This window comes from Thamnophis sirtalis, unplaced genomic scaffold, assembly GCF_051295495.1.
Source record: "Thamnophis sirtalis isolate CommonGarterSnake01/CBP01778 unplaced genomic scaffold, rThaSir2_p1.2 scaffold_7, whole genome shotgun sequence".
Taxonomy (NCBI): domain Eukaryota; kingdom Metazoa; phylum Chordata; class Lepidosauria; order Squamata; family Natricidae; genus Thamnophis; species Thamnophis sirtalis.
This window is the reverse complement of record NW_028261387.1, coordinates 9,139,764-9,157,107: the sequence shown is the minus strand read 5'-3', so window position 1 is coordinate 9,157,107 and position 17,344 is coordinate 9,139,764. Positions and strand designations below refer to the sequence as shown.

The 17,344-nt window shown below is 40.3% G+C and overlaps 1 protein-coding gene across 2 annotated transcripts in view; it reads left to right on the top strand.

The window, feature by feature from the left end:
* DPYD (dihydropyrimidine dehydrogenase) overlaps positions 1-17,344 on the top strand; it is a 646,680-nt gene that overhangs the window by 497,908 nt on the left and 131,428 nt on the right. For both annotated transcript variants that reach the window (XM_087719294.1, XM_087719293.1), the window contains 2 exons: positions 593-713; positions 4,402-4,521. In XM_087719294.1, the coding sequence (XP_087575420.1) occupies positions 593-713; positions 4,402-4,521 (241 nt within the window). The remainder of the gene's footprint in view (positions 1-592; positions 714-4,401; positions 4,522-17,344) is intronic.

Here is a 17,344-nt window from a genome sequence, read left to right as displayed (position 1 = left end):
TTCAGCATAGTTATTTTAGGTTGTAGAAAAGGATACTCGTGAGAATGAATTCTTTCCTCCACACTCTTTGTCTCTTTTAAGTGATGTGCTGTATATTTCATTTCTGCTCCCTTTTTCCTCCCTTCCCCCACGTTTAGAAAATAGGATAAGGAGAGGCTGACAGGTGATGTATGTATTTGCACATGGCAGTCCATTTCAATTTCAAAGCATATATGGTCACCTATTCTCCCATTGGGTAGTGGGAGGGATTAGCATGTCTGAAATATCTTTCTCTAAGAAAAGTCTAGTCTCTTACAATGGTTTTCTTCTGCTGATTCACATTGTTTTAAAATTCCAAAGAGAAGACTGTTTAATTCCACAACACAGACACACACACACACCCTTTACAGTTTATGCTTCACATACCTAATATATTTTAGCATAGTTTTTCCCCCCATACTACTTAGAATGTTGACATAGCTTAAATTAATGAGGCAAAGCAGAGTATTGAAATATAATTACGCATTGAAAACTACAGGAAAGCAGATTGTTGGAAAGTTTTGATCACATTACTTTTAATTATGCACTGTATTGATCTGACCTATTTGAACAGGATCCAGAGCTGGTACGCAACATCTGTCGTTGGGTGAGGCAAGCTGTTCAGATTCCTTTCTTTGCCAAGCTGACGCCAAATGTCACAAACATTGTGAACATTGCGAGGGCTGCCCAAGAAGGTAACAAATTCAGACATATCCGCATTTCGCTCTTTCTTAAAATTTGCAACTTGATCGATGCAAAAGTAAAATGCTATTTTGAGAAGTAGAGAACATAAGAAGACTCACCTTTTCTCTTTTTCTCCCACCCACCCCTCCCTGGATTTCCTGAGCATAAAAAATAATATGGAAAACATGGGTGAAACTACAAACTGAATGATACATTACTTTAATCCAGAGGTCTTTAAACTTGGCAACTTTAAGACTTGTGGACTTCATCTCCCAGAATTCTCCAGCCAGTTCTGCTTCTCCCAGAGAATTCACCCAGAGAATTCTGGGAGTTGAAGTACACAAGTCTTAAAGTTGCCAAGTATGAAGACCTCTGCCTTACTCCTTCATCTACTAATTATGCTTTTTCTTCCTTTCAGTGTTAAAAAAAGATTGTGAGGAGGTTCTCCAAAAGTCCTCAAAAAGCTCAATTTGTGTACAGACCCAACAGGGTCACTTCCTTTATATTTGCCCTGGTCAATCATGTTACCCCTTAGTGTAGCAATAGCATTTTAGGCTTATATACCACCCCATAGGGATTTACAGCACTCTCTGGGCAGTTTACAACCTAAGCATTATTTGCATATTGCCCCCAACAATTTTACTGATTTCAGAAGGATGGAAGACTGAATCAATCTTGAGACCCAATCTTGAGACCCGTCGGGATCGAACTCTGGTGTGGGCAGAGTTGGCCTGCAATAATGCTTTCTAGAGCTCCTTGTTTGTCCCAAAGTGTACATTGGCAAGCAAATAAATGGTCTGGATAGCTTGGTCTTCCTTGCTTCTTTCAAGCTTTCTATTTTCTCTTCTGGAGGCACAGTACGTGGGCAGGTAACCCAAATGTATTCAGGGACTCGTGATAGTGATCTGTAAGGTGAGATAAGGGTTTTGGCAAGTATCCAGTTCTTCTAATTTTTACTACCACTTGCCCGTTTTATCATTGCAGCTGCTGTTACTTATAATGCTGGCATTTTATATCAATAGGGTTTAATTTAATTTATTACTTGCTACAGCTGCCTATTGCAGAAGACTCTGGGGGCAGTAGCGCCCTCAAAGCAGTAAAAATTATTAAAACAATTAAAACCTTCATTAATAAGCAACTTGGATTAAAACAGTTAGAACAATAAAACATACAACAGAACAACAGGGGGTCCACCTATGCATAACAACCACAATTAACCCCAGACCTGGAAACAGAACTAGATCTTAAAGGCTTTGCAGGATCCCTGGAGAATTGGTGCCATATAAGATGCCATTCCAGAGGACAAGGGGCCACGATAGAGAAAACACAATCTTCAGTCCCACAAGATGGCAACACTGAATTGTTTTTCAAACTGTTCCATGGAACTCTAGGGTTTCTTAAGAACTTAATGGAACTAAAGGATATGTAAGATTAAGATTTATATTGGTTCGTGTTGTGGCCCAGCAGGAGCCGTTGGAGCTGCCACCAGACTCCGACAGCAAGGGGCCCTATGAGTCAGCTCTGGAGGATGTGGAGGACCCTGGACAGGGTTCCGACTCCAAGCAGGGCACAGAGAGACTGGTTGGCCACCAGGAGGCACTTGAGCCTTGGACCACTGGGGAGGAGACAAGGGAGTGTGAGCCTGAGGTCAGCAGTGAGTTGTTCCTGGATGCCCGGCACCGAAGAGCTAATAGGCATCAGGAACAGTTGTGCAAGTACAGGAGGTAATTGCACTCAGCTGGTGATCATTAGGCTCCTCTCCAGACTATAAAAGGACTGCTTGTGCACACACCCCTCTTGCAGAAATCATTGCAGGAACTAATGTCGGAGAACATTATTGTGAGCTTGGCAGGCTGGATTGCTGCCAAGCCTTATCTGTGCTGGATTGCTGCCTAAGCTTGTCTGTGCTGCTTTGCTGCCAAGGACCTGTCTGTCTGTTAATTAAATGCCATAACTTATCTTTGGCTCAGAGTGTGTGTTGGTGTGGGACGAGGGGAGTCAGAACAGTTGTCACACAGCCAGATGTTCAGATGAAATTTGGCATTTTTGTCCATTTATCAAGGCCTTCCCAAAGACCTAGGATAGGCATATAGAGATGTTTGGTGGTATTAAAAATATCATTGCAGGATGTAAGCTGTTCCAAGCAAAACTGCCTTTTGCAATTGACAGGTGGTGATCAATGCTGATGGTGTTTAAGTGATGCTCCAGTTGTTTTGGGATTGCTCCCAAGGCGTCTATCACTATAGGTTCTTTGCTTTGTTTTGCCACAGTCATTCTATTTCTATTTGCAGGTCTTTGTATTTTGTTATCTTCTCCAATTCTTCTTCTTGGAAGAAAAGCTAGAAAACCTGTAAATGTAGAGCATGGTTGACACACTTCCCTATTTCTTATCTTTATGAAAACACCAAATATATGATTAGCCCATTTGTACATGCAGTCAGTTTTCAATATTTTAGATATATGTCTTCTCTAAGTATATGATTTCAGATTTCTTGTATTACTTTGTACCTATGTAGACCTAAGTAAAACTTCCCTATATGAATCACCAACTTAAAAAGCTGTCCAAAAATTGGATAACCCTGACAGTTTCATCTGTGTTCGCCAATATTTATTCCAGAAGTGAATCTTATTAAAATTTTCTATTCCATTGGATTATCACAATCAACCTACTCTGAGGATCTCTTTCTGTTTCATTGAATTGTTATCTGTCTCACCCTGACCCTGATTAGAGAGGAGACAACATAAAGGCTTTAAGTGGGAGATATTGATACAAAACTGAAAACAGGGCATAGCAAAAGCACAGTGAGAAGGGGTTAGACTTGAAAACAGATGCCATTACATTTAGTTGGAAGGAGGAAAAGTTGACAAGGGAGTTGAAAGGATGGAGGAGAGAAGAGGAACAGAAGAAAAACAAAGGAAGGAATAAGAGACCCAGCTCCCTGTGGACGGACCGGAAAGTAAACTGGGAGTATGAGAATGTACTTTATGAAGCAAGGTCAATTAGGAGAAATATGGTCTATAACTTAAGGGTAGAGTGGATAAGAATAGGACCTCCTCACACTGTTAGTTGGTTTAATTTATACTACACATTACACCAATACTATTAGACCTAACTGCTTGCAAGGGATTAAAAAAATACTTGGGCTCCATTGGGGAAAATTTGCTAGCTCTTCACTGTCCCAATTAGATCCTGATATTCACACATCTGTAGAAAAGAGAATCTATAGTGAGTTGATTGAAAATAGAAATGACGCCTTTAGCATTTTTAAAAATTAATAACCATTAATCTAAATTACAGATCTTAACAGCCAACAATAATATTTTGCCTGTGATCTTTCTTAGAGGCTGGAGGTAGTTTCCTTGCTTAATCATTAGGGTCATTTGTAGGGGGAAGGAAGTGTTGCATCAATCCCTCTGTCTTCACCTTGTCAACTATAAAAATTCTCCAGGCCGTTTCATTCATTGCATATAAGACCATGTGATTATTAGCACTTACAGCTAATCCTGGCCCTGTGAAAAACGAACATCAGGATTTCAAATTCTCTGGGAATGTTGAAAATCATATTAACACCATGATGATGATACTTTTTTTTAAATAGCTAGGAAGCTTTGTCATCTAATTAGTACTATACCATGTAACCATTTCTGTAACTCGCTGTGCTCACGTGCTTATTAAAACTATCACTAAATTTCTTGTAGGCAATGCAGATGGTGTCACAGCCACCAATACTGTGTCTGGGTTGATGGGACTGAAGGCAGGTGGCATCCCTTGGCCTTCTGTAGGGCGCAGCAAAAAGACCACCTACGGCGGAGTATCGGGTAAGTATTGGTCCTTCTTATTAAAAGTCCCTTCTTTGCGTCCTGGGAATCGGCAAGAGATGCCGTTACTATAACTGCATTATTGTGCCTATGGTATTTGTAAGGTTTGTTGCTGGTCATTGTTTGCTAATCATCATGACAGATGGAACAGATTGACGGTGAGGGCTCATGGGCTGCCCTTTCCTGAATGGTGAAACCCTGCAACCCAATATTATTGATAGGGTCAATCCTGAGTAATGGAGGAAGTCGCTTTTTTCTTACAACCCACATTTTTCCTGGGATTTTTCATTCTGTCGTAGTTGTCAGGGCGCATGTTAGACAGGGGCTAATCAAAGGGCAGTAGGAGAAGACCAACATAAACATTCCCAAACGGGGTAGTTTGGCAGGATTTTTTAATAGGGGGCAGTCCCTACTTTAATCTGCCTTCTTAAGGGAAAGGAGAGGAGGAAGGAAGGAAGGAGAGAAGAAAGAGAAGAAAGGGGGGTAGGAAGGAGGGAGGGAAGCAAGGAGGGAAGGAAGGAGAGAAGGAGAGAAGAAAGGAGGGAAGGAAGGAGGGAAGGAAGGAGAGAAGAAAGAAGGGAAGGAAGGAGGGAAGGAAGGAGGGAACGTAGGAGAGAAAGAAGGGAGGAAGGAAGGGGGAAAGGAAGGAGAGAAGGAGAAAAGAAAGGAGGGAAGGAAGGAGGGAAGGAAGGAGAGAAGGAGGGAAGGGGAAGGAGGGAGGGAAGAAGAAGTAGGACCGTTGTAAGATAAGATGGATCTATGGGATGATAAAAAAGCAATCTTCAAGTATATTGTCAACAGTAGGGAAAAATTGTTATAAATACATATTATTAATAACAGTTATGAGATTATATAATTGTGAATGTATATATGAAATTGATAAAATAAAATAAAAAAATAATCTGCCTTCTTAACACATTTTCATAAACACATTTCCTCGGCTACATACCCCAAACTTCACTGATCTGATTTCTCCCACCCCCACCCCATTTTTCTCCCTTTGTGATGCATACACCAAACTGATCCATAGAGTGGATTCCAGCATAGAATGTTATTTTAAGTCCTCTAGTGTGTGTGTGTGTGTTGGGGGGGGGGGGAGTTGGTAGACAATAATACAGAGCTTTATTTTCACTGATGGATTAATCTGTTTGACCCCATGGCCTCAGTTGCTGTGACACCATGAACCTGGGCCTGCAGAGACAATACCCCGAGCTTCTGGACTGTAGTGGTATGGAGATTAGTCTCCTTGGAGATATAAACAGTGGTAAATATTCATAGCATAATGGTATCCCGCTGTTTTGAGCAAAATGCAGCTGAATCAGGCCAAATATACATAGTGGAAGCCAGGCAGACAAAAGAAAACAGCCTTCTTTCAAGCAGTTCTATTATTCAGATAAACACTTTCTATTTTAAAAGGAGCATTTAAAATAAATACTTAAAATACATAAAGGCAGACATTGGGTTACTTAAACCAGTTCTTCTCCCACCCCTGTAGGGTCTTAGGTATGGTGGGGGAGGCTGGCAGAGATGCAGAAAGACTGACAGGGAAGGCAGAGAGAATGCACTTGCATACTCTGGGGGTTTAAGTACTTCCTGCGTTTTATTATCCCATTTCATTTTTTTTTCCAGGCTGCCATGTTGACAGCAAAAGAATAAAAGAGGTCACCAAGGGTGCTGAGCATTAAAAATTAATAAAAGAACTATTGCAGTAGTATTTTATAGAAGTAACGTGATTTAGTGCCGTGTGCGTTTCCCCCCCCCCCCCACTTTCATTCATTTCAAACTGCCATTTCTGAATATTCCTTTATCGCTTGGCCGTCCAATAAAACTCTAAAATTGCTGTATTATGAAAAGCATGTCCTCGGTGCCACAAATTTAAAGCATGTTTATAGTGCCGATTATAGTGGCACCTGAACCCTTTACCCTTTTTCCAAGCCTGTCCCTATTTCCATAGTAAAGCTCAATTTTCATGGTTGAAAATTCATTTCATTTACAGTATTTACAGGGGAGATATATATATTCTTGCCATTTGAAAAGTCCCAGTCTGTGAGAAGGAAGGGAAATTTCTACACCACGATTCAGAAAAAAAATGGCATTTTTGCAATGTAGTTTTAAGATTTTAGCATTCGCACTATTAACAAATGATGTCTGTTTGGGAGGATAAAATTAACAAAGCTTGCATCTAGTCAAATCACCATAAGGCACCATTGTGAAGAGATGGCTCACCTGGCAAATAATTCTCAACTCAGCTCGAAAAATTGGTTTTGGGATTTGGGAAACTAAATGAACGAAAATCTTTGGAGATTCTCACTCATCCAGGTCATGGTTGTCCCAAAAGTGCTTTTTCAAGAGGCAACTGGATTTTCTGGTTTTTCTTGGAAGACGTTTCACTTCTCATCAAAAAAAAGTTTCTTCAGCTCTAATTGGATTTAAAACTTTCTGTTCTCCACCATCCAGTCAGAACTGAAGAAGGTTCTCGGATGAGAAACAAAACATCTTCAAAGAAAAACCAGTAAGTCAATTTGCCTCTTGAAAAAGCACCTTTGGGATAAATGAATGAATAAAATTCCTAACATTTCAAAAGCATGCACAGTTAGAATAGTGGCAAAACAATTTCAATGAGAAAGGCATATGTTGTTTCTCTGTTTGTTTTGTCAAGAGTGTGCTGGGATGTCAGGGAGAGGTGAAAGTCCCAAGGGTTTCCAAAGTTATTGTCAACCCCCTGGCTGTTTGGGATAAACCTGTCACTCATGTTATATAAACATAATTGAGTGGTTTAAGGGAACTTCAGTCCTTTCCCTCTGCTTCCACATAGAGACCAAAACCTAGAAGATAAAGAAAAAGGTGTGAAGGAGTTTTATTCCACTAGTCATTGCTGACTATAGGGGACATTGCTCATCTCCATTTCAAGGCCATTGAACCAACGCTGTCAAAAGACATTTTCATGGTCATGTAGGCAGCATGATGTCACATAAGACTGTTACCTTCCCACCATAGTGGCACCTACTTTCCTACTCACATTTGCATGCTTTCAAACTTTTAGGTTGGCAGGAGTTGAGGCAAGGTCAGGAGCTCACCCCATCACGTGACGTTCGATTCTCAAACCTGGGCTTCTGACTTTCCATCCGCCCTTTTAGAAGAGCCACCCAAAAAAAGTGAACATCTTTAGAAATTTTCGTTTTTCCTGTAGGGACTGGCAATGCTTCTAATATGGTCTCTCCAGGATTTGAATGGGTCATCCACAATTCTGCCAAAATTCCAAATTAAGAAAGAGAAAAAGAAACACCGGGAAAGCTAAAACTCAATTGAGCAGAGATTGGTAAAGGATGTTAAAAAAAACAATGCTGATGGTCTGGCCCATGCTGTCAAACTGGTAGCCCATGGGCCATATAAGTTACTTGCGGCCCATGCCCATCCCAACTCCGCAAAGGCAAAAAACATCGTGATACATCACAATCCAGCCTGTGACGCGGTTGAGTTCGACACCCATGGTCTGGCCTATTGCTCAAGCATTATAATGCAAAATTCTGGACAATAGGTTGGCAGAATTGTGGTCTGTTCAGCGTTTCCCATGTAACTCATTTACTTAGACAATCATTTATTGGCACTCCTACTTCCTTTTCCATAGGAAAGTGTTGTGACTCAGCAGTTCTGCTGAGAGTCTTTTCGGGATACAAGATTCAGTATGCAGCTGGGGCTTGTGGGAGGAAGTTTGGAGATAAAAGGACGGAGGCTGCCACACCCCAGTCGCTGGAGTCAACGTCGCTCCTTCGTGTGTGCCGTGTTTGGTACAGCATTACTTGATGATTAATCGTGATTTACGCTTGTTACACTTGGATAAGTGCTTTGGTGTTTCATGTAAACCTGATCCGTGGAGACGGTGGAAGAAGTGCAGCGTTTGTAAGAGCTTTTGTTTTGAATTCTTATCGGAGATTTGTGTTTATGTTATTTCTGGGCTCGAAGCCAGTTTGAACTGAGAACTGATAAAGAAAGACTTCCTTTAAGTTGCCTGCTTGCGTTTGTTACCGAGCCGTGAAGGGGGGGACAGAACAGGAAAGTATGGATGAGATCATCTGTATCCCCAAGATCCTGAACTTGTGTCCTTAGTTGTTCTTTGCAATATAGTTTCTTCTCAGAGTGGTTAGAATGAAGCAATCATGGTCAGCAAATGCAGATGTTATTCAGCCTCTTCTTCCCTCCTTGCAAAAGACATATAATTCATGAGCAGATCAGTTCCATGAGAATGTTGGGGTAAGGTCTCATAAAGATTCTTCTCTTAATCTTCTTGCAGAACAACCAATCTCCTCAAAATCTGTTTCTTCTGTGGAAGTTTGGGCTCTGATTTTTAGTTCCAAAGGTACAGATTATATTTCAGAACTTTTTCATCTGGTTATTTCCTTTGTTACTCCTTTGTTTTATTGTACTGTATTCATATATAGATTTTTCCCCCCTCTCTTTTGTTTGATTTTGGGGAGGTTTATTCATTCAGGCTGCATTGTGGCTAATTCCTACTTCTGTGTTTTGACTTTTTCGTTGAGGACTACTGCAAGCTTGAACTTGCTGTAGGTGCATGGCAGGAATCCAAATATATCACAAGCCGTATAATCCATTTTTACAAATCCTGTCTATTCATTTTCACCATCTCTTTCTTAAGCTATTACCAATAGAAATAACCCATTTTTCAGACTCTCAGGTTACCTGAATTCCTATTGTCCACATTCACAGGAAAACATTGTTAAGAATTTCTCCCTGAACAACTCTACCTATTTTTATTAGTTCACCCTTTGCTAATTTTGTAAAAAGCTGACTGCTTTATATTCCCCATAAAATCTATTCAATAGTCGCTGCTTCCTCAATAGATAGCAGTATCCAAACCCCATAATGGGAACTGGGAGCTCTTAAAACAGACAATTGAAATCAGCAGCTATTCAGAATATGGCCTACTCAACCACATAGCTACAACACATACAACAATAGCCCTTCATGGTATTGGACCTGGGTACTTGAGAGACCGCCTGCTGCCAATTACCTCCACTAGACCGATTAGATCCCACAGATTAGGCCTCCTCCGAATTCCATCCGCCGGCCAGTGTCGACTGGCGACTACCCGGAGGAGGGCCTTCTCTGTGGCTGCTCCGACCCTCTGGAACGAGTTCCCCGTGGAGATTCGAACCCTCACCACCCTCCAGGCCTTCTGCAAAGCCCTTAAAACCTGGCTGTTCAGACAGGCCTGGAGCTAAAGAACTATTGCCCCCGTCTCGAATTGGTATGACTGTTGTGTATTTTAAATTATGTATTGTTTTTGTGTCGTTTTAATTTTCTGTTTGTATCCCCCTTCCCTGGTTGAGTTGTGAGCCGCCCTAAGTCCCCTTCGAGGGGGAAAAGGGCGGCATATAAATAAAATCAACATTCAACATTCAACACTTTTTGTTGCCTTCAAGCTACTGCCTGGAATTCTCTTGGCAAGATTTCAGAGGTTTTTTGCCATTGCCTGCTTCCCAGGGCTGAGAGAGATTGACTGGCCCAAGGTGCCCCAGCTGGCTTTGTTCCTAAGGCAGGACTAGAACTCTCAGTCTCCTGGTTTCGATCCTGAGGACTTAAACATTGCACCAAACTTCCTCTCAGTGTTTCTAATGACTCCCCAGTGTCCATGTTGCAGGATCAACAGATCGGTTTTCTGAAAAAGCTGGCATAAGTTACGTGTCCAGTTACTTACGTGTCCAGTTACTTACTTACGTGTCCAGTTACTTACACTGAGCCAAGGTGGCGCAGTGGTTAAATGCAGCACTGCAGGCTACTGCTAGATCAGCAGGTCAGCGGTTCAAATCTCACCGGCTCAGGGTTGACTCAGCCTTCCATCCTTCCGAGGTGGGTAAAATGAGGACCCGGATTGTTGGGGGCAATATGCTGACTCTCTGTAAACCGCTTAGAGAGGCCTGAAAGGCCTATGAAGCGGTATATAAGTCTACTGCTATTGCTATTTCTGATTAATGGAGGTCTAAAGTATTGCTATAAGACTTTCAAAACATGGCAAATGAACCTCAGTTTGGAAAAAAAATATTTTTAAAAGGCAGATGTGCCCTTCCTTCAATATTATTCCATCGCCAAAGACATTCCAGAACTGCACATGTTTCATCATATTTGGTTGTATATGTGGATGGATTTTAAAATAAGCAACAATTAAATTTACCTTCTATTTTTCCCTAAGAATACCAAAGAGAACATAACCACATTTTTTTTGGAAGATTTCCATTTAGAAGGATTTATAACTCAAACTGTCTCACTGCAGTTCTTTCTATGTTATGCAATTGTAACTACAAATCGTTCTATAGTTGAGGAGCTTGCTGTTTGCATTCTACTATGCTATTTTTTGCATTACTGAAATAAATTATTCTAATAGGATTAGTTCTTAAATTATAGATTTGTAAAAGTAATATAATGTGCATTACAGGGGGAGGGGGGGGGAAGTAATAGAACAACCTGTATTCCAGAATCAAATGACAGTTAAGTAATATCATTAAATAATTAAATATTATTCTGGTTTATTCATCCTATATTATGACTTAAAGTCATATTTTCTAATAGAGTCATAGATCTCATTCCTCAGAGCATACATCATGGGATTATTATTTTATTTCTAAAAGCTTTGGTGGAAATCAGAGCTTTATTCATATTATTTAACATACAGTTTATTTTTAATTCTTACATGAAACACGGACAATATGAGTTCTCCATGGTGGTATACTGAGAGCGAGATCTATCAAACATCGAAGGATATATGTTTCAGTGCATGGAATAAAACTCATTCTTAAAAAATGCAATCCATCCAGAGTTATGTTGGTTCCCTCACTGATTTAGCATCTTCTTTGGCATGTTTTTAATTGTTAATTAATGCTTAGCATGGGCTCTGTTGTTGTCACTGCCCCTTCATTTAATAACCAAGAAAGAAACCACTCAACTCCATATTTCAGAATTAAGCATACTTTTACTGGCTACAAACGATTAGAAGCAAAGCAAAGCTGAATCTGAATAAAAAGGCACGAAAGCAATAGATATCAATACATGATTCATTCCCCTCCCCTTGGTACCCCAGTCCATAGTCCAATCATATTTCACCCAACTGTCAGGTTGGAGACATCTTCAAAAATCATCATCAGGATGGAATGCTGGACAGTTGGCCTCGGCAGGAAACTCCCTTCCTTCCACATGCAATAGCAATAGCAATAGCAGTTAGACTTATATACCGCTTCATAGGGCTTTCAGCCCCCTCTAAGCGGTTTACAGAGTCAGCATATCACCCCCACAGTCTGGGTCCTCATTTCACCCACCTCGGAAGGATGGAAGGCTGAGTCAACCTTGAGCCGATGAGAATGGAACCGCTGAACTGCAGATAACAGCCAGCTGAAGTGGCCTGCAGTACTGCACCCTAACCACTGCGCCACCTTGGCTGCGCAAAGAGATGGTGAGAATAACTCAGTAACAAACAGCCCTCCAGTACAGAATGATTCCCTTCCCAAATACCATGCCCCCCCCTCCCTATTTCAATGGCAGCCGAAAAGCAGCAGCAAAGCAGAGGCTGACAGTTGTAAATTTTCCCTCTTGTGGATTATTTTTCTTTTCTAATTCGTTAACCTCTTTAAATATTTGCCTGAGTAAGAGTATAAATCAAATAAACTGATCTGTAGGAACCACATTCTAGCAACTTTGTTCTTCCATTTCTGGTGATAACAGACGTTTTGCGTAAAAGTATGTAAACCATGGATCAGTACCAGCTAAATCCTGGTTCCTGAGACATACGTACTTTCTTCCTCTTGGAAGCATAGATAGGGTAGCTTACATGGTTTACCCAAATGATTTATATTTCAAGCTCTGTCAGAGCTAAGAGCTATTTAGTCTGGCCAAGGTATCCATGATGCCTGAACATTGTCCAAACTAAACAGAGCTTCATTTTAATTTTGCATCAGCCACTTGTATTTCACTTATTCTATGATGTTATTTGCTCTTCCACCGAGTATGAACGGGATGCCTCCTTCGTGCAACCTCAGTCATGAAAATGTTGGCCGAACATTTCCATTCACATGCACGGGTGCCCACACATAGACTGTATTGACTATTTGGAAAACATTTAATGAAAGATTATTTTGAAAGTCCCTTGATCCAGAGCGGACACACATATACATAGAGACATTTTGAATTTTGACATCTAAGTTGCTGATGTATAAAACTTGGAGATTTGAAATTTCTTTTCCCTCCCACACTTAGTATGTTGGTCTTTCAAATTGATAAGAAGTTTTGGAAGGGTGTTTTTGTTTGTTACATTGGTTGGTAAACTCTCCTGTAATTAAAATGAACTCATTTGGGTTTTTAGTTGTTAAAATGGTTTATGTACCACCTCTTCCCAAGAGACTGCGTGGTTTACACCCAGAGGTGGGTTCCTACCAGTTCGCACCAGTTCTGTAGAACCAGTTCGTCAAATCTACCGAACCGGTTAGAAGAGGTTCCACCAGTGGACCCGGAAAGCAGGCCACACCTACCGAAGAGGTTCCAAAAATTTTTGAAACCCACCACTGACACACACACACACACACACACACACACACACACACACACAGATAGACTCACACAGAGAGAGAAAGAGGAAGAGAAAGAAAGGAAGAAAGAAAGAAATAAAAAAAGAAAAAAGAAAGAAAAAGTGAGAGAGAGATGAAAGAAAAAAAAGGAAAAAGGGACCGAGAGACAAAAGGAAGGAGAGAGAGAGAATACATGGCCGGCAAGCCACTCCCACCAGGTCACATGGCTGGCAAGCCACTCCCACAAAGGAGGCCACACCCACAGAGTAGGTTCGAAATTTTTTTGAAACCCACCACTGTTTACACCCATGAAAACACAGTGAAAACAATAAAATTCATATTCCTGATTTAAAGATCCCCATATATAGCTGTTGTATAGAACCCAGCCTGGCAGGAAGGAGAGATGAAGCAGGAGCTATCCTGGATTCACTGAGCAATCCCAAAAGACGTAGAACTGACCACGTCCCAAGTTACTTGGAACCTTATCTAATTGTTCCCAGGAGTAGGGTGCCAGTCTGGGAAGATTCATGTATTAAAGGTGCTACTTAAGGATGAACAGTCTACTACTACAGTACAGGTGGCCAGACTCTGCAAAGCAGCACTGTGGATTTGTCGCAAACACATGTCTTCTCCACCATAGTGATGTTATAAAACGCTTGTGGCAAACCCTTTGTACTGCTTAGTATTTTTTTCCTTTTAGTATTGAACCTACAACGGGCTCCACAATTTAGGGATTGGAACTGTAGTCTGACCATGTACAATTGATACTGGATTTTATTATATGTTTTAGTTGTTATTTACTGTTTTATACTAGAAGTTTTAAGTGTATATATACTGAATGCTTTTATTTGTTCTGGTTGCTGGTCTAAGACTCTAATAATACATTGTTGTTATATTATAGGCAGAACATAATAGCTAGCTTAAACATTACAGTTGTGAGTGTGTGGTTGCAACTAAAGACAACATATAAATACAGAACCCAGTCCAGGCAGCCCAGCATTCTTAATTCCCAAAGGCTTAGCAGAATAAAATTATTTTAGCTACCTGCCTAAAAATCTGTAAGGAGCTAATCCAACCTTGTGGAGAAAATGATTCCAAAACAACTGGGCTTCAACAGAGAACCGTCCCCAGGATCTTATCTTTTAAATCTCAAGCAGCACCTCCTAAAGCAAGAAACAGGATGAACAAATTCTGCTTGAAGGAGGTGGCCCCAAATGTAACTGGGAGCCAAGCCATTGTCGTAAGGCTTTTATGCTTTTATAGAGCCGAGGTGGCGCAGTGGTTAAATGCAGCACTGCAGGCTACTTCAGCTGACTGCAGTTCTGCAGTTTGGCTGTTCAAATCTCACAGGCTCAGGATTGTCTCAGCCTTCCATCCTTCCGAGGTGGGTAAAATGAGGACCCAGATTGTTGTTGGGGGCAATATGCTGACTCTGTAAACCGCTTAGAGAGGGCTGAAAGCCCTATGAAGCGGTATATAAGTCTAACTGCTATTGCTATTGCTATTTTATGTGTAAACACCAACATTTTGGATTGCCCTTATTGGCAGTTCTTATAGGCAAGCAAAGTAGAACTCTTAAGAAAATATGTTATTCGGCTCCAATAACTGCATTCTGAATCAAAAGCAACTCCAAAGTACTGTATATTGTAGAAGTCTAAATTAGGGTTAAATCAGGCTTCCTGTTTGAAAAAGAATTGCAGCCAGTCACCAGTTAAAACTAGAAAAAAAAATGTCTTTAGGCCACTACTGATCAAGCAGGAGCCATGAATGCAGTTCTGGATCCACTCATTAGGGAACCTGTGATCCCATCCAGAAGGTGGAATAACAAATATTTTTTTTCCTGGGATTTACTCTCAACATGTTTTGTTCCATGTCATCTCTGTTCATCCCAGGATAATCAAGTAAAATTGATTATCATCAACATGTGGATGGTATCCCATCCTAAACTGAACGATAATCTTTCCACTGGTTAAAGGAGCACCCACCAATATTTTGTCAGCTTTAATGCACATGCAAGTGAATGCACAAACGCACAAACACTATTTTAAACTGCTTTAATATTTCAAGCAAGGTAATATTAGCATTCACCCATTTTTACCTTTTGAATATCTAACCATTAGCTATCATTTTACAAAAGAACCATGGGTAGCAGCATATTTAATCCAATAAATGATAAGATATTAAAATCAGATTGTCTGCTTATTGGGGAGGGGGGAAACCAATTATTTTACCTTTGAAAAAATCATCACATAATTTGGGAACTATGTTACTGTTAGATAATAAAAATAAAAGGCATTTGTCTTTAGTTGAGAAGATGTGTAAAACTAATGTAGAAATTATACTTTAAATCAACTTTTCCAAAGACCCATTACTTTTAATGTCAGAAAATGTGACATATGACATGAAACATGAAAATTATGTTCACAGCCTTCCATAACATCTATACACTCTTCTATAAGAACACTGTAAAAACATAAATCATTAAGTAAGAACTCATCTAACCTTAACAAAGCTTTACCAGGTAGTGTGTCAGGATTCATTAATCTCCAGCCACTCTTTCCTCAACTAGTGGGCATGTTTTTCAACTATTTTGGTTGCCTGATATCTTAAAAGCATGTCTTGAATTAATATCTGCTTTGGTTTTTAATAGCCTATTAATCAAGGATTTATATTTTTCACTCTTTGGGGAAATTTATGGTACAGTTAACTAAGGAACAGTCATATTTTAAAGGTTAATCATACTCCTTACTTGCATCACTTAATTTCAGAGGAACTGCTTTGTTCTCATGAGTAGTCATAAAAATATTTAAGCATTTGGGTAATGCTTTCCAGAGGAGTTGTGCAAAATGTTCCAGTCTTGAAGCAAAACACCTCATAGATTTTTATTCCGGACCTGAGACAAAACACGTCAGTTTTATCCTGTTTTTCAGCAGCATTATTTTAAACATGCCATCTCTTCTGGCTGTTGCAATTGATCCACTGCTTTGAAAGCTGAGGTTCAGTTATTTATCTATTATTCCCCCCCCCCCTCAAAAGAAAAAGTGTGAAGCCTCACCATTAAGTTAGAGCTGCTAGTTCCATCTCTTTCCCATTGGGTCTGGTATGACTAAATAATCTATTATGGAGGAAGGGTTTAGGAGAAAGCAGCTATTATCTAAATACATGTTTAGCATAAATGTTGTTGGTGATAAACACCATTCTTAATTCACCAGTTTAGGCAGGATACTGCTGCATCTCTATCCAGAGAAGCTACAATATGGCTTGTTGAAAAGATGATCATTAAGTTTTTTAAAAAGTTGTCTGTCATTCTGTTGTCTGCCTCCTTCCCACCCATTTTCCTACTAATACCATCCTTTTTTAATGAAAATTTTGAAAAACAAACTTTTACAAATATTTACTTCCCTCCCCCCACCCTCCCCCCCAAATCTCCCCCCAACCTCCCCCCCCCCTGCTTCCCAGAACCAATACATGGTATAAATCTTTAACAAATACATTCTAAAACAAACTTCAGTTCAGTTCAGTTCAGTTCACTTTATTTGTATGCCGCCCTTTTCCCTGGGGGGACTCAGGGCGGCTCACAGTTCAAAAGGGGTGGGGGAAGGACAAACAATTTACAACATAAAAGCATTACATCATTTAAGAACTCAACAGTCATACAATTCGAGTAGGGGTTAGAATCTTTAACCCCAGGCCAGCCGGGATAGCCAGATTTTAAGTGCGGCGCGGAAGGTCTGGAGGGTGGTGAGGGTCCGGATCTCCATGGGGAGTTCATTCCAGAGGGTCGGAGCAGCCACCGAGAAGGCTCTCCTCCGAGTAAACTTAAAAAGAAGTTAATAACATCTTTCATTTGAGCTTTAACTCCTCCTTGCTAGGCTAGCTCTAAACAATTTCTATCATTCCTAGTTTCTTTAGTCATAAGCTATCTGAAATTTCTTAACCCATATTTATTTTGAGTATAATCAATCCTTCTTTTCCACTCCAGTTTATATCTCTCGTTTGAATGGTCCTTGAGATATGCAGATATTTTAGCCATCTCAGCTAGGTTTGTTACTTTCAGTGTCCATTCTTGAATAGTAGGCAAGTCTTCCTTCTTCCAGTATTGCGCCACCAACAGTCTAGCTGCTATACTAATACCATCCTTGTCTGCTGGAGGTAGCATTCATGGGTCTTCACGTACACATTATATGATGCTTTCTGCTTTTTTTGTGTGCATAAGTAGCCATAAGGCAAATGGAAAGGTATGCACTTGTAAA